The 19,136-nt window shown below is 37.8% G+C and overlaps 1 protein-coding gene across 1 annotated transcript in view; it reads right to left on the bottom strand.

The window, feature by feature from the left end:
• Window positions 1-19,136, bottom strand: part of nav1a (neuron navigator 1a) — a 138,830-nt gene that overhangs the window by 77,470 nt on the left and 42,224 nt on the right. Inside the window, 1 exon segment of the mRNA XM_079848548.1 lies at window positions 14,103-14,459. Within this exon segment, the coding sequence (XP_079704674.1) occupies window positions 14,103-14,459 (357 nt within the window).

Raw genomic sequence — 19,136 nt, 5'->3', positions numbered from 1 at the left:
TTTTCTTCCTTTTATTTTTTGTATTATTAGTATAATGGTTGTTGTTGTTTTGATGATGATGATGAGTTATGCTGTACTTTTCCCAAAGAATACAAAAGAAAAAAAAAAGTTGATCACAAAAATACAATGTTAAATATGTGAAACATAAAACATCAAATATGATCTGACTGGATGTGATTTGAGAGTGGGCTGAGATTTTGTCACTGGAAACATCACTGAGTTTGAACAACACAATTCAGAGCTTTGAAAGATTTTTCTTACAGATTTATGCCCTTTAAAGACCCGGTGAAATGGTGGCTATAGATTTATAACTGATAATGGTTGCTAGATCGTATCTGACTCCAAGATCAATGATTTTGGTCCGTTTTCTCAAAAGGAAACAATACTAATATTTCATTTTGTCAGCTTTTAGGAGCATATATATGACCAAAAACACCAGAGTGAATGACAGAGATAGATTAGACTCAAGTTTAACGTTGACTAACACTTGCTCACTACTATGTAATTCCAGTACTTTTGTGAGTCAAGCGGTCATGATTTATTCAACACTATAGTACAAAGCCTGTTATAGTGGAAAGGGGCTTCAGTCTCTGTAAGTGCTGGGATTGATGGTGTTTCAAAGTAGCATGTAGCGTTTGAATGATGATTCAGAGGGATGAGTTGGCTGGGGGGGTCTCTGACGCATATTTACTTTCCTTTTCAGCCGTATCTTTTCCTTTTTACAGCCTTCTCTTCTCCGTGGGTCTCCTTACGGATCAGAGACCCCCTAACTGACTAATAACAATCGCTTCAGGACACCACGGCAACTCACAGCCTATGTGCCTCCGTGACTTTTGACCCCAGTGGGAGCTTGGGTTTCTACCTGCTGCACAGGACGTCCTGTATGAGGTATGGCTGACTGTCTGTTTGTGTGAAAGCCTGTCTGGTGACTACATGACCACTCAGGAGGAGGGAAAGGGAAACAGGAAATTTAGGATTATGTCTTGACAACTAATACGGCAGAAAAATGAGCAGCACATGCATGCTGTTGATACAATACATGCTGAAGAACATCAAAGTTTGAGTTGGACTGTGTGAGATCTGGTACTTAATATAAAGTTGATTAAGATATAAATACTATACAACCTGAATGATACAAGTTTCCAGTGGCAAGTTATTTTATCTGTCAGAACAATGTTGTGAGAAAAGACACAATTACAGCAAATCAGAGCATGTTTGATGTTAAATGTTTAGTTTTGCGGTGCCAGGTTTTGGACCAATCATATTTCATTGTGGGCGGGGCTACACAGCACAATGCCACAGAAATACAAAACAAGCCACTGACTGCTAGTTTGTCCTGAATAAAGGTTTAATGCATCACATCTGGTTAGGAAACCCTGCAATCTGAGCAAACGTAATAGTCAATAAATAAGTCATATTTTACGAGTGTTTCATGCGCAATGAATGAGAATCAACCTGTCAGAATGTTTTACATTATGACATGACAGTCCGTGCTTAATATAATCAGTTGCTGTAATGACCCCATAATTATTCATTTCATTTGATAACCATATCTGCCATCATTATGCAATTTTCACAGAGTTAAAGAGCAGAATATTAAGCACTTATATTACAGGGGCTGTTGAATGCTTGAATCTGATTGGTTGAAGAATGTTCTAAGGTGTGCAATTATTTTCAGGGAAACGCACGGCTAAAGTAGTTCCAGTCGGGTCTTTACAGCCGACAACAACAAAATAACCAAAACCCACAACAACACTGACCAAGCAAATAAATATAGTAAACAATAGGATAAAAACAACAAACTATATCCATGCTTTTTGCCACGTTTTATCATGTACGGAAAGCACATTCTCTCTTTCTCCCACTCAAACGCACACACATATAGTACGGACACACACTCGCACAGAAACGTGTTGTCAGCGCTGCTCTGAAGATTTTATCGTTAAAATAGTTTAACAACTTAAAAGCTGCATGTCATTTCTTACTAGCAGGGTAATAACGGCATTGTTCTTGAAGCAGATAAACTTACAGTTTCGCTATTAGTAGAGACGCTGCTGCCGAACACTGTTGAGAGATGCACAGACTCAGGTAATTCACACACACTTAACAGCATTAATAACTGCATTAGTCTGCTATCAGTGGCTCAAGCCTCTAGAATTAACAACGGACGCTTGGGATTAGATGTGTAAGAAATTAGTCATACATAAGTGCGTTTTAAGGACAAAAACCTGACAAATATCTTCAATTACGACATTTGAACAATGTCTTGAGGTGTGGTAACTGTAGTATAAGCTGAATAATTGACTCCGGGTTGTTGAATTATTAGAAAATAATGCACACCTTGGGTCTAATAATTCAACTGCCCGTCATCAATTATTCCTTGCATATTTCCAAAATTTGTAAGCCATGAGAGTTACAAAACTTGTTTTGTGTGCCATTCACAAATTAATTGAGAATGCTTTTTAAATTCCACTTTAAATCCTGAATTAAAATTGAGTAGCATTAGATTCTAGATGTCAATATTAATAAATTGTAAACATAGGGAACCAACTCCGCTGTTCACCCTCATAAGCCTGTACAGAGACAAAGATAAGAGTGAATGAACGGGGGTGGAGTGATATGTATTATACATGATGTAAAATATAAATGATCAACCCCGAGGGGCAAATGTCGACTCTACCCGTCTGAGAGAGAGAGAAGGAAAAAGGCAAAGAGAGAGGAAAGAAACAGATAGAGACATTCTGTGTCTCATCCTAAAACACATTAGTCATCCTCCTTTCAGCAACCAAATCTCTCAATTACGCCCTAAAACTTCAGACATGATGGATGACCACACTGCGGGGATCGTGGGATATTTTTACCTCCCTGATCGCAGTGATTTTTCTGCAAGATGACAAGTTTCCAGCCAAGGCATGTTCAGTTTCACCTGGCTCTAGCCTCACCTGTACGGTTATAATCCATGTGATTTCCTTTACGTTACTGAACATAAAGAGAACCCCCCCCACCCCCCACCCCCCAAAAAAAGGCTTCAGTGAATGTGATCTAATTGAATGCAGGTCACTGCACATGCTCAAGACTCTGGGCCTTTTTGTGATCAGCATGTGGCACGTCATAAATCATTTAGCATTACTGATATTGTGCAGGTAGTTGGCACAAGATTGTCAGGAGGCGGAACTCATGTCTAATGAAGCTCTTAAAGAGTTTAAGAGAGAGTTCCTCCTCTGGGAATCAGTCACCTGATCCTTTGGGAGGGAAGTGCTCCAAAATTGACATTTTTCAATTAAATGTTTGATAACTTGAGAAAAATTACCAGAATGTTTTGCCACATGGACTTAACATAGTGGTATAAACCATTATACAGTTTTGTTGAATGGAAAAAGCCACAGCTTGGAAACTCTTTGAAATATTCTTTTGTGTCCAAAAGAAGAAAGTAAGTTATATGGGAACGCCAAAAGAGTGAGTACATCATCTGTGAAAATTTTCATTTTTGGGTGAACTGGCCCTTTAAATTGGACACACACACATGAGCGTATCTGCTTTTACCTAAAATACATTCAATACTTAACCTCATGACTCAAACATAAAATAAAAAAAAGAACATCCGTTTCAATGTAAAACTCTATTCAGTAGGATAGGATGTTCGTTTTTGCCCTGAGGGGAAGCTTAGTCCAGAATAGATTGATTTCCTGCTGGGCAGGAAGCTTTGTCATGGTAACCATGGAGATGAGCCAGCTAAAGCTAAAGCTATTGGATGGCTATGTGTTGGGCTGTCATCAAAATGTCAAAATTAACATTAATGAAGCACACATTTTGCTTCATTGATATGGAATTTCACATAAAGATGAAATGTTTTTCCATGAAGACTTGTTTTTGTTCTGAACCTCAAAATAATCTAGCCCTTTTGTCCCTTACAAAAAGTACCACTGATAAGGCATCTTCAGACCAAGAACAGTAACTATATTAGCACAAGGCAATAACAATAACTATATTAGCATTCACATCAACAGACGATAACGCTGTTTTTATTATAAGCGCACGCTGCTGCTTTAAATGCTTGAGCTCTTTAAAGCAGGATGGATTCTGATTGGCTGTCAATGTTTTTATCTTCATCAGCTGGGGGAAAAACTGTTCTGAAAGTGATTTCAACAATATAATTTATCTGTGCTGTTATTGTTATAGATGTGGTGTGGACTTCACTTTTCTCATAGTTAGAAAAATTATTAAAACTTTTTATACTGAAAAACTGAAACTGACAAAAAAAAAAAGTGTAGCATTTTCTTTGAAACAATTTTCATTCAGAAATTAGAAGTACATTTCACAAATAACTAGAAACATTGAACCAAAGAAAATTTGCAGTAAAATGAACTCCATAGTCTTTGTTTTACCTTGAAATATACAGGTGCTGGTCATAAAATTAGAATATCATCAAAAAGTTGATTTATTTCAAGAATTCAACTTAACAGGTGAAACTAATATATTATATAGACTCATTACATGCACAGTGAGATATTTTAAGCCTTTATTTGTTATAATTTTGATGATTATGGCTTACAGCTTATGAAACCCACAAAATCAAAATCCCAGAAAATTAGAATATTACATGAAATTACACAGTAATTACACAGTAATACCATGGTCATTGAACCAGGTTTTGGTTCTTTTGGCAGTGTGGGCAGGTGCAAATCCTGCTGGAAAATGAAGTCAGCATCTCCATAAAGCTTGTCTGCTGAAGGAAGCATGAAGTGCTCTGGAAATGTCCTGGTAGACGGCTGCGTTGACTCTGGATTTAATAAAGCACAGTGGACCAAAGTCCTCTTTTCTGATGAGAGCAAATTTTGCATCTCATTTGGAAACCAAGGTCCCAGAGTCTGGAGGAAGAATGGAGAGGCACACAATCCAAGATGCTTGAAGTCCAGTGTGAAGTTTCCACAGTCTGTGTTGGTTTGGGGAACCATGTCATCGGCTGGTGTTGGTCCACTGTGCTGTCCACTCAACGCAGCCGTCTACCAGGACATTTCCAGAGCACTTCATGCTTCCTTCAGCAGACAAGCTTTATGGAGATGCTGACTTCATTTTCCAGCAGGATTTGCACCGGCCCACACTGCCAAAAGAACCAAAACCTGGTTCAATGACCATGGTATCACTGTGTAATTACTGTGAGATTTCATGTAATATTATAATTTTCTGGGATTTTGATTTCGTGGGTTTCATAAGCTGTAAGCCATAATCATCAAAATTATAACAAATAAAGGCTTGAAATATCTCACTTTGCATGTAATGAGTCTATATAATATATTAGTTTCACCTAAGTTGAATTCTTGAAATAAATCAACTTTTTGATGATATTCTAATTTTATGACCAGCACCTGTATATATATTTCACAGCTATTGTTATAGTTATTGGTGTGAATGGCCATTAAAGGCTATTGTTTGGCGAATTTTAACAGACAAAATCCAGTCATTTGAATAGGAACCCACGAGATCTGGAATTTCATGTGAGAGAGAAAAATTTCCCCATTCAGATTTCGCAACTGGTTCAAGTTTCATGCGAATTTGCCACATTGATTGGTTTAAGCATAGTATATCTATACATAGATGCCTTATTAGTGGCTGCTTCTAGTCCGCCATATTGGAATGGTCAAATCCGGTCCGTGAACCTTCGAGAGCAAGTTGAATGAGCATCTGCAACCGTAGTTAGACGCATGTATAAATATATATGAAATAGACTTCAGCAGATGATTTTTCTTTTATACAATGTTTCTAACACAATACAACAAGATGAAGCCGTCAGCTAACACAACATTAAAAAGTTACCATAGTAAAAGTAAAAATATTGAAAAGTACCAAAAGCTGTAATATTGAGTTAACACAAACTAGCACATTCTCAACTGTGAAAGGTTATATCATTTCTTCGGGAAATCAAATCTCAGCGGATTCACAATCAGAATCTGCGTAATGTTGCGACATCCTTGATTCTGACTGTTCCAAGATGGCGGGATCTCCGACGTGTCACAGGAGACACAGGAGAATCTTTGTCATTTAAAAATAAATTGTGTGGGTGTTTGAATTGAGATCGCGATTAATTGTGCAGCTCTATTGGAAGTAATTGAAAAACCACTGCATGTCCATTACCAAGATGCTGTTTTGATCCATTAACTTAACAGTGAACAGCGTTCATTTACTGAAAATTTGAGTTAATTGATACAAGGGCCCTTGATATGTTTGTCACAACAATGGATGTTCCCACTTAAAACCACTGACCTAAATACACACACACACTCCCACACTCTCTCCTACAAGCTGTCTTTGTCTAGTTCAAAACCAACACACGCCTCTGACGACGGCTTTGTGGGTCGGAGTTGCTATAGCAACAGGCGAGAGCTGCACACGGTGGCGCCAGAATTCCCTGGCCTGCTTCAGTGAGCATGGACACATATGAGGGACCCCCTGCTGGATATCTAAAACACGTCCCCCCACGACACATCATACGTGCCTAAATCATAGCTCCAGCCATATTTGATATTATCTGCCTGAACAGCTCATGTTTTGTAATGAAGTAATGAAATGAAAATGACCCCAAACTTTATGTTCCCCAAACGCCTGGGGTTAGTTTAGCATGAACTCTCGGGTCTCTATCTGAAAGGAACGCTTATGTGTGCAGTCCTTTGTCATGGACACACACTGGAGCCCGTGTAGAGGTCTAGGGGTGGTAGAGTTATGACCCCTGTCCAGCGTATGTGGGACGCTGTCGTTCCAGGCCACTATGAGGCTATTGAGCACCATGTAACAGGAACCCAATATAAACAACATCTTATAAGGGTCACAAATCTCTCTGTGACACCGCTCAGCTCCAAAACCTAGTGACCCGCCTCCTGAAAGGGAACTTCATAAACGATTGATTTGGAACACAGTACATACAGTAGGCCGCAACTCTGTATGCCACACAGATAGTTACTGTATATGATATGAGATATGAAAACTCACAATTGATTTAATTCGTCATTCAGTTTGATGTTAGCATGCTGCTAAGCTAACAATGTGATTTATCTATATTATTGCATAAAACATAAAAAAACCACTCGGAATTGGGTCAGATCATCATTTTAAATTATATTTTAGTATTATTAAGCAGGACTTAATAATGACTAAGCAGGACTTCAGAACAGAATGACATATAATTATTTATATTTAGAATCAGCTTTTCTCTCAACTTGTCCAGCATATTGGATAACTTTTTAAAGTCGGCATGAAACAGAAGTTGAGATATATATTTATTGTGATGTATATACAGTACAAGCGAAACGCTTCTCAAACAAGAACAAATGTTGGGCGGGACTTGATTTTGTCCATGTGGAATTGATTGGATGGTTGGATGGTTGTGGTTTGCTATTGGTGGATCTCATATGAGTGACAGGTTTCCCCGCCCTCACGCCAGTAAACACCTCAACAGAGAAGAGAAGAGATGCTGCAAGAGGGAAGGGATGTTAAAAAATAATGATGTGTACGGATCAATACTGTAATTTATAATAAATACCTCAAATTAAAAAAAATAAGAAGAATTTGTCAATTTTGATGTCATGGTGACTTTAGCTAATACATTCTGGGATTGCCTTCTCTGTGAGGGATGTCCAAAAGAATGTCCCTTAGATTTAGGACAAAATGATGTACTTTATACTGGAAGGAAACATAACGAAATTAGGCAGCATAGGCGCCGAATCCCCACGGAAAAACACAACATATTCTCCATTCATTTAATCCAATCAAAAAACCCACTGAGATTCGGGAACCTCTCTGATTGGTGGATGTCACATCAAGTCATGTAGACACAATTCTACCATTATATTTAGCATTACAACATTACCAACCAGACACAAATCTTGTGCTTTCGGATTTATTTTTTTTGTTTGTTTGTTTGTTTTGCATGATGATAAATTGTATTTTACATAAGTAACTCCAAAATCATCAGGTATATCAGCGACTCACGACAACACTCATGGAAAGAATGTGTGTATTCACAGAAGGAGGGTAAACCAACTCCATAGTAAGACTAAGGAGATGCGCTTCCCCTTTAAAAACATACATTTCCTTATAATAGTTTACATTTACGTGTTACCGCACAACCTACACATCCCAGCTTAAACTCTCCCGATAACTGAATGGGGGATTTGGCCTGGCAGAAAAAGTGCAAAGAGTCACTAAAATATATGTGGCTTAAAATGTTGTCTAGGTATAGGGAACTCACTAGATTTCAGAACACAACACTTTTATTAAAGCTCTTTCTCTGTAACATTTGAAAAATGAATTCCACTCACACTGTGACTGGCAGGTCGATGTCAGATGGCTATCCATACCCCCTGCATATTTGGGGGTCTAATTACATTGCAAATAGGATAATCAAATTGCTGTTTTGTGGACAACTTGGTCCAATGGATGTAAATTTTAGGATCTAATAATAAACCGGGGAAATGTTCATGAATTGAAGTCTCAGTTTGTAGGATATCGCTGCCGGGCGGAAACCTTGTATGTCCAAAACCGCTACATTTCAGGAAATGGAAAAAACACAGTAATGTTTTTAAAATATAGATTTATAAGTTTATATTGTGGCTTTATATATGATCAGACACTTTCATGTGTCATTATATTATCAACATTTCAACATTTCGTTTTTTTCAAAATAGTAACGCACTAACAACCACTCAGAACATCACTTTTGCCAACTTCATGTTCATTAATCCTGATGGCCATCATCCACTGCATTCATCTCATTACAGTAATATGCTGAGCCGACAGAAGATGAATAAAGGAAGATTATATGAAACAGAACGATCAAAAATCACTCTGTTTCCATGGCAACACACACACCTGGGGAGGAGCTATCAGAAGGGGTTTAGATAACGAGCTCCTGCACAGCTTAGAGAAACGTCACAATTTAAGCTACATGTGCTGCACTGCTTTCTCAGCATGTATATTCAGATGTTAGTGTTTCATTTTGAGTGGCTACATTTAATTTACTTAACTCAAAGCAAGGCATTCAAAAGTATAAACAGGCTGTTTATTATATAAGTATTTATGTCTAATAACGTCGCTGCTGGGAGGAAACCTCATATCTCCAAAAAAACTCTTCTTTTCAAGAATTGGAAAAAAAAAACAGTTTTTTTATTTTTTATTTTTTTTAAACACTGTAAACCCAAATAAGTTGGCAAAACTCAATACATTTAAGGTAATCAGTTGCCTCAAAATATTTATGTTTCAAATATTCAAAGTTTAAGTAAGCAGAACTTGCAGATTTTTATTTAGTAGCCTACTCATACATTTGACTTGTTCTTAACATGAAATGTTTGAGTACATTAATTCATACATTTAACTTAAACATTTCATGTAACCTCAATGTGTATGCTAACCATAGCTTAGTTTAACACTTGCTGTAAGAATGCTGCAATATAAAGCATTGACATGCTCTCAAACCAAGCCACACGCACCACTTGTCATCATGGCGGTAACTCTCCTAAAATCAACATTAACAAAAATTCTTCTAAATTAGCATAACAAAACATTAATCACTACTCAATCTCCCACTTAACATTAATCTTGCACAAAAATGTTTTATATTACACTTAATTTCAGCATTTACTCTCCCTTTTGAGTGCCATGGGCAAAGCATGCTGGGAAATAGAAATCAGCCCAGTTTCAGTTGAACTTAAGTTTGTCTAAATTAAAATAAATAATTTCATAAAACTCAAAACAATGAAACAGTTCAGTTTACTTAAAATATATCAGTTTTGTGAACTTGAAAGAAAAAGAAAGTGCTAAATACAGTACTCATAAAAGTTAATTTGACTGAACTAATTAGTTTAATTTAAGTTTGTCCTACTCAAACCAATTCATTATTTTGAGTGTTAGGTTTTACAGTGCATGATTAAACACTGTGTTGTGAAAGTTGATACAGTATGGCTTTATATATAGTCAGACACTTGCATGTGTCATTATATTATTAAAAGGGATGCACCGATATGAGCATTCTTTATATTTGAAAGCTGATAACCAATATATTGGCCGATAAATGTAAATCCAAATTTTTATCAAATTCTTGACAGCCTGATTACAAAAACAAAAGTTTCTTCATTAAAACCCATGTCCCAAGCACACCTTTTTAAAAAAAAATGAATCCAATCATATTTCAAGCAGTTCAAAACCATCATGGCAAACAATGCGCATCTGAAGTGTCTCAACAGAAGGAAATAATCCATTATTTATCGGCTTTAATATATCGGCCAAATTTTCTTATCGGGCCTATAACGATAATAATGATTTGTAATGAACATATATCGGCCGATACCGATATATTGGCCAATATATCGTGCATCCCTAATTATTAACATATGAACAAAATCAAGCTTCAAATGGAGTTACAAGGTTTTTGACCAGCAAATTTCTGAGAAATTTGGACATTCGTGTTTTTTCCATCAGTAGAACAGCCGCATCTGAGGCATCACATAATGCTTTCATCAACTTACAGGTTATAAAGTTTACTGTAGCCATGCGGTCAGTCAGTTTTTACATTTCATCATATGTATCAGGTCATACATATATATATATATATGCAGATACATTTATGCACATCTTGATAAAAAGTAACATCACAACACTTATTTCCATCAAGAGGTGCATCATTTTTTGGTCAAGATCTTGTATTGACAATGCAAGAGTCCAGCACTCTGTAAAGTCTCCTCCAGCACATCCCAAAGACATTCAACTAATTTAAGGTCTGGACTGTGAAAATTATTCTTTATGTTCCCTTCCAACAACCAATCTTTCACAATTGGAGCCTGATGAATTTTGACATTGTCATCCTGGAATATGGCCATGATGTGTCTTGTAAGAAATGAAAAGCTACACACTCCATCAATTAGGGCTAGAAAAACTGTTGCCAAACATATAACATGCTAGAAACATAATAATCACAGCAATAATGATCCAGTCATAGACCCTTAAGTATTTGCCTATTTAAATCCTTTTTTTTTTTTGGATAGGCAGTGTATATATAGTGTTTCTTGAGTAATGAAAACGCTGTCCTTGTAAACCAGTTGTTTACTTACCCTTGCATTGCAAACAAGCAGAGACGCTTCAACTGCATGCGGCACTTCATTCACGAACAAGGCGGGCGGAGTTATGAGGTTTGACGGACCGTTTGAGGAACAAGGTTTAGTCACAAGCTTATTTTAATACTTTTTATAGCCTACGTTTTTGCAAAACCCACAGAAAGGCACTAAGGCTGACCAATAGTAATGATTTATGAAAAAGACAATAAAAATGTCAAAATATGGAGACAAAAGGTTTCAGCCCGACAGCGACAGTGATCCTTAATCAAATGGAAAAATCACATTTTGAAGACCTAATAAAAATGACATTAAATGTAATCATGTGAGGTCAAATGATGGCACACACCAGGATGTAGTTTGGTCCAGTAAGTGTTAATGTGGTGTTCAGCTTGCTGTGTGTGCTGTAATGAGCTGATAACATTCATGGCCTGTCTGTGCACTCAGTCACCTTGGCAACTCAGCACAGATCTCAGCACGCCTCCCAGTGGGACAGCGGTGCACAAACTAATACAAATCAGCTGGTCATCCAAAACTAGTCAAGCAAGGAGAGGACAAACCAGACAAAGACAAATATAAACCTCTAGAGTAGATCAGACTGGCTTTCGAACATCCAGCACTGACAAATGAGGGAAAATGCACAAAATACTGTAACATTAACCTTATTCAGGGAAGTAAATCTCATTTCAGCTTTGTCTAGGACAAGAAAGAAGACATTTGCTTCATGTCACTGAATCATACAGCATTTTCTAACCAAGTGGGACATAATCTCCTCCTGTAAAACTGAATTTTTGTCCTAACCAGCCGCAGCCCAGTATATTTTGTCGCTATGTTTTCACATTCAATACAGACTACAACTGACAGCCAACAGGAATAATGCAAAAGATCATATTTGGGATATTAAGAAATAACATCAAGATCATTAAAATGAAGATTAATCAGACAATCAATATGTTTACAAAGCCCTGCTGTTGGTGTGCATTTCTGCATTGTGCTAGAGGAAAGAGGAAATGCGCAAAGAGGAAATGTCCAAAGTCCTTAAAATAACACAAGCTATTATCAAATGTGTTCTGATTGGCTGTTGTATTGTATCAATGCGCATTTCTGCTGGAAAAAACAGATGAAGACTCATTAGCTATATGTTTCCATTCAGCTATTTTTATGCATTTTGGGATATCGCATTAAAAAAAACGCTGGATTAAAACGGCAAGATGCGCAAAAATGTGCATTAAAACGTATGCGCTCAATTGAGATGCATTTTTTTATCCGATAAGAAATCGTGCGCATAAACTACGATGGAAAAACATTCACCGAATACATTTTTCGATGTGCGACTTTGCGACTTTGAAATGTTATGGTCATTCTGAAATGCGTTCCCAAACAGCAGCATACGCCTCAGAAAACAACATTACCGTGTTTATTGAGTTTCGTCTGTGCGCTCTGAGTGGTGATATATTTTATATACGAAAATTATTACATATAGTGGCTTCTCCTACTGCAGCAACTTCGCCAGTTTATTAGGAAGTGGCGATTTTGTTCTCTTCAACTCATTGGATGGAAACAGTGCTTTATTCGCAAGGTTTTTACGCGATATTCCAATTTTGTGCATAAGTTAAATTCGCAACTTTGGATGGAAACATAAGCGATTTCATGAGTGTTACTTTAGATTGTGATCAGCTGAAGCAGAATACTTATTTGATCTGGTGTCAAACTCAAAGTGAAGTACTTTCAGATATGTGTGTTCTGGATCATGAACTCAGTGGCAGTTGACGGCGTTTCCCCATCAGGCTAAACCAACAGCGTAGGTTAAGAAAGGGCAACATCAAAGCTTGGCTGACAGCTTAAGCAAACACATCTCATTTCCTCTGTAATTTCCTAGTTTTGTGTTCACACTTAAACACACACACACACACACACACACACACACACACACACACACACACACACACACACACACACACACACACACATACGCATTCAACACTGCATCTCCAACAATGAGCAGTCTCCTACACACAGAAGGACTGCTGCGTTCAGCAACATCAGGTGTCATGATATTGAAAGCGAGAGCCGGCTCTGCAAGCGGACCCCCGGGGGACACAGCCAGCTCTGATGGGGACCTGAAGACGGCACATATGTCTCCAGAAGAGACCCTCATCTGATTGTGACATGATTGCTCTTTGGGGGGCCTCAGGCTGATAATAAATCAGCCAACGAAATCGTTCAAAATGTGGCTCGTATGAGAGTAATAGCTCTTAATCATTGCTAAGAAGACCTTCATTTGTTAAGCATTTATCATTTTTATAATTGTGTAGCTTTTATTAGACACTATTTATATTATAAGTACACCATTAATATCAGACTATTACAATTTCTATCTATCTATCTATCTATCTATCTTATAAAATGTTAAATAAATCATAAAAAAAATACTACTTTCAAAAGTTTGGGGATGGTAATATGTTTTAATGTTGAAATAAATCTCTTATACTCACCAAGGCTACATTTATATGATCAAAAATACAGTAAAACTGTAATATCATTACAATTTACAATTTGAAATTACTGTTTTCATTTGAATACATTATAAAATGTAATTTATTCCTGTGATCAAAGCTGAATTTTCAGCATCATTACTCTGATCTGTCTTTAGTCACATGATCCTTCATTCTAATATGACGATTTGATGCTCAAGAAACGTTTCTTATTATTATCAATGTTAAAAACAGCATCATATTTCTGTGGAAACCATGATACCTTTTTTTCTGGATTCTTTGATGAATAGAAAGTTTAAATATGAAAAGTAATATGAAATATGAAAGTTGAAAAGTTAATTTTTTAAAATCATATTGACCCCAAACTTTTAAACGGTATTGTACAAATTAAATAAAGAATATTTTTTTAATGTAAATTTGTACATTTATGAACACAGAAATATGATCTATCAAACATTTTTTATATATTTCTGTGATATCAGCAAGCAGTAAAAAAGGGACAAACACTCACCCATTGGCTAGGTCATCATCATCATCATCGACGTCATCATCATCATCATCACCATCATCATCTTCTGGTTGGATTTTGCCCGTCAGGTTGCTGTCGATGAGGTAAGCAGACTTGAGGTCAGCCAGGTCATCGTCTGCGGCGTCCAGGCCCTGGATGAGATGGATGCGCTGCAGTTGGCTGATCTGTGTGGACGCTCGGGTGGGCATGGAGTGGGCCGTGACCCCGGAGGAGGGGGCGTCACCCGCTTGCAGACGAGGGCTGGACTGGCCATGGCGCCAGGAGAGAGGAGAGGAGCGGTTGGACAAGCTGCGGGCGTTAGTCTCATCACTGTCGTAGCACATGCTGCTCTCAATACAGCTGAAAGACAACAACAAGACAAGGTGGTTACATCTTTATTTTCTAAACATAAGCATAGCGTTTGACCAGTGTTGGGGAAAGTTACATTCAAAAGGAATGTGTTACTCCCAAAAAAAGTAATTAATTTTATGGAAAGTAATGCATTACGTTACTTCTGCATTACTTTTTCTCTTCTGGGCTGGGATTTCTTGTTTGATTTTAAATAACAAAAACATGTAAAGGCCCTTTCACACCAAAAGTGCAATAAATAAAGCTGAAGGAAATGAAAATTCACGCCTGTACAGTAGAGGGCGCAGCTCAAACTAAACTTTCAGCTGTGCTGCCATTCTGGATCACAGAGGAAGAGAGTTTAAAGGGGGGGTGAAATGCTCATTTTCACTCAATCTCCTGTTAATCTTGAGTACCTATAGAGTAGTATTGCATCCTTCATATCTCCAAAAAGTCTTTAGTTTTATTATATTTATAACAGAAAAGATAGGCTGTACCGAGTCTTTCCGGAAAAAACCGAGCGTCTGGAGGCGGGTCGTGTGGGCGAAGCCAGAGCCATAGAGAGAATCCGTCGATCTGGGCTTTGTTTATAAAACATTCATCGTCGAAATGCAGGGAACAAACAGCATCCACTGTTCCTAACGCTGGGTTCTTTGGTAAGCTTTCCCTCACATCCAAAAACACACTTTGGAGACACTATGCAGCGCTGCCGATGATTTCCTGTTGAAGCGCGTTGAGGTGCGCGGTCTCGCTCTCCTCTGGTCGACGTGTGCGCGGCCGCGCTTTTCCGGGAGAAATGCTCATATAAGGAGTTCCACTCTGGTCTACGTCATTAGATCCACGGTCGAAAAAAAAACCAGCCGAAACTTGTACCAACCCGGAAGTAAGTTCTCCGTTATTCGTCCAAAATATTTTTAAAAACTTTGGCCATGTTAAGCATGAGAATCCATCTCTTTAACAGTGTAAACAACTCTGAATACATGAAACACCATTGTACCCCCCCTTTAACATTCTTTCTTCATCAATAAATACAACAAAATGTGATGTTTACCTTTGTTTTTGCTTATTAGTATGGTTTAATCGGATCATTGAAGGTCAGCACTAAAGCCATTGGTTAAAATGAGATTAAATACACAACGTATGTTTTTGTTATTTGAGATATTTAATTATTGCAGGTTTGCGTAGTATTCTGAGTTTGCATTATACTGTTTTTATTAATTTTGAGGAATTCTGAATCTGTTTTTGTGTAAGTCAGATGAGTAAATGCTCACATTTAGTCCAGAACTACAAAAACCGTCATGTTCACACAGCGCACACAACAGCTCTGCACTTACTCTCAACATGAGGACAAGAGAGCTGTCAGTCAATACATGGGAAAACAAAAAGCAATTCAGATATGTTGTTGTAATTTTAAAAGTAATGCATTACGTTAGTAGTAACTTAATTTTGAGGGCAAAAAAGGTCCATTGTCTATTGTCAATAGTGTAGCTATAAACGAAACACAGCTCACACCAAGCCATTTTCTGATAAATATGTAGGAAAATATTTTGCCCTCACTTGATATCCCCAATAGTATGGATTGTAATGACTGGCTTTCGTCCATTAAAATTTGCCAAACACCAGTAAATGTGCCCACACCTTTGAAGACTTTGAAAAAATTCCTAATTTTGACATTAGGCTAAGACATCAATGGCCTAATGTTGCATTCATTCATGGCTGGACTAGTATGTCTATGTTTTTTAGTCAAACATGTCATTTCAAAACTTTGAATTTTATAAAACTCCAATCCTTGTCAATATAAGTGATGCAAGAAGTGACATACTGTACCAAAAGTACTTAAAGTATCTGACGTGACTCGTTTTCTCAATTCACCCACCACTGGTAGGTGTGCCAAAAAAGCTAATTTTGGACCCTTGTTAGACAGGTTTCCAGACTGGAATAAATGTGAGAAAACCTCTTTAATTCCACAGAGACATTTCTGAGAGTGCAGGCAAACTCGTTCGTCATACCAGATATAACTGTCAGCTTATCAAGCACACCCGTTTCATCAACACATCGCAAGACTCATCTCAGTCTTACACATTTTGTGGATGTGTGTCTATGTAGTCTCTGGTAAGTGATCCATCATATGTGGGGACACAGGAGAATTTAAAGGTAAAACATGTCTGAGGATGTGTAATTTCCTTCATGGCTGATGTACACGCCGCTTAAGCTTTCTACAGGAAGTCAATCAGACACACACACACACACACACACTGACCTCTTGGGTGCCTTTTTTTTCTGATATCGAAATAGTAGGTCACAGTTTGGGCAGCTGGAGGAACTGGCTGACCTTCTGCCGATTCCACACCCACCCATCCCCGTCCTCACTAAAGCCCTCATCTGGATAAACTCATATCCTCTTGAGTTGTGTGTGCCTGCCCCGCAATGATTTTAATGCTCTTATTTAGTTTCCAGGTGTCCAGGTTTGGTTTTAATACTTTTAAGCCCAGCGGATGGATGGAGATTATTTCCCGCTGTTCCTGAGCTCAACTTTCAAAGTATACAAAGCATTGGGATAAAGTTCTCTCAAATTTAATGGAATGTTTCTGGTTCAAAACAAGTTCAATCTATGGCACGCTGTCAATTACCACAGAACATCATTTCAACTAGGCTGATTCTATAGAACAAAAATATGGGTTTTTAGAACTGTAAATGTGTCTAAATCATCTTTTTTCAAGATGGGATCACTATCAAACTTTTAGTTATTCAGCATACTTTGGGTGAATGTTTCACTATATGTTTCAAGGACTGACTGACACACAAAGTGCACATGTTTTTATGCAGGCCACAAATTCTTTATTTCTAACTGCTGGATTCACAAGTTTGCAATGTTTGTGGAAATAAATATTTATTAAATATTCAAAGACTTGTATTTAAATGTGTATTTCTTTTGAATGCCGACAGTATATGAGTATATTTTAGCGTTGGCCTTTCTATAACTAATAATCTTTTTTCGTATATTGTTTACTGTCTTTGTTTAACATTTCTATTAAATAATTTATTAGACAGAACTTTTCAACAAAGACAACAGGAATTCCTGCATTAGCAATTAGGCACTGGCATTCTCAGCACTTTCAAAACAAAAGTCCCCGCACTGTCAAAATAAAAGTCCCACTTCTCAGCCAAACAGGAAAATGTATCAGTCAATGCTGATAAATATAAATTGGACGATATATCAGCTTTAGTGCTTTATCAGTGGACCACTGCATATATGTTGTAATATTGCAAACTTCTGGTTAGTCTTGGGCAAGTCGAGGAACTACCTTTGGGAATGCTAAGGCTATGCTTAATTCTAGGGTATAAAATCATAATTGGCATTGAAATTTATGTTTTTGGCAGATGCTTTTATGCACTGGCCTACTTTGCATTCAAAATGTATTTATATTTTTTAACAGAGTATGGAAACCCCTGGAAATCGAACCCATGACACATATGTAGCCAAGCGCCATGCTCAACTGTTCACGCTACACACATGCTACCGTTTGATCTACAGGAACGCAACCGACACAGAACAACTCAAAGCATTCCATTAATACCCACAATGCACTGCACGCTTGCGGTTATCACATATTTCTGCAGACATTTTCAACAAAGAGCAAAAGGCTGAGGAAAATGTCCCCAAAAATGAAGACACTGGGTTTCATTCCATTGACGTGAATGTGAATTATCCTTTGAAAATGCCAGGCGCTTCAGTTTGCCTGACTTTTTGTGTTGAATAATAATGACGGCTAAATGACAGTGATTATCGTTCCTTTTATCCTTCGACAGGCCCTTCTGCGAACACTTCAATCAGAGGAAGAGAAAATATGACAAATCAAGAAAGTAGCCATTGTTATGCATCATAAAGCACTGCAAGGCCACACAAAGCAGAAAAGTGTCTATTATAGAGTTTGGGCTCAGCACATTACAGACTTTCTCTCTACAGGGGCATTAGTGTTTATGTGCATTAAATCAGCTAATTACATTAAGGTTTTAATAGAATGACTTTACAGTTGCTGAGGCAGAGTAATTTTATACTAGGAGGCAGTCCTAAAATCACCCAGACACACTCAGCCTAAGTGAAAGATAGAGTGCTGAGATACTGTACACTACGCTTATGGATCTCATACAGTTCATCTGTTAAAGTCTGTCAGAAGACTGGAGCTGGATTTGACTTCACATCACCCGTATATGAGCACCACGGCTCAATGCGTCAGAGCACCTGTGTCCACCACTAAGCCATGGCTCTGACAGCTGTAACACAATATATAGTGTGTTTAGTTTGCAGGGCTGAACTCTTGGTTTAGAATAACGCACCCTTAACAGCTTCCTTGAGCATTGCATCAGACTTCCTCTGGTTGAAGGAGTGCTTATGGCTTCTTTAAACAACACTCTAGCACAAACATTGCCAGTAGCTCTGATATCAATACACTAACACAACATACTGTGTGAGGTCTAGCAGTTGTGGCTTTCTGGTGAGAGGCTAATCCATCCTTTTGCTGTGGTTTTTTGTATGTGTGTTTGTGGACCTTGAAAAGCAGGAAACAACAGGGGGAGGTGCTGATGTGAGAAGGACAGAGAAACATCTGCTGCTCCATTCCACGACTGCCGACTGACTTTGGTGGTGTTTGGACTTGGTCACATGTAAAATTCCTCTGAACCACATTT

This window comes from Squalius cephalus (assembly GCF_949319135.1).
Source record: "Squalius cephalus genome assembly, chromosome: 18".
Taxonomy (NCBI): Eukaryota; Metazoa; Chordata; class Actinopteri; order Cypriniformes; family Leuciscidae; genus Squalius; species Squalius cephalus.
Note: the sequence above shows the minus strand (reverse complement) of the source record. Positions and strands in the feature narration are given on the sequence as shown.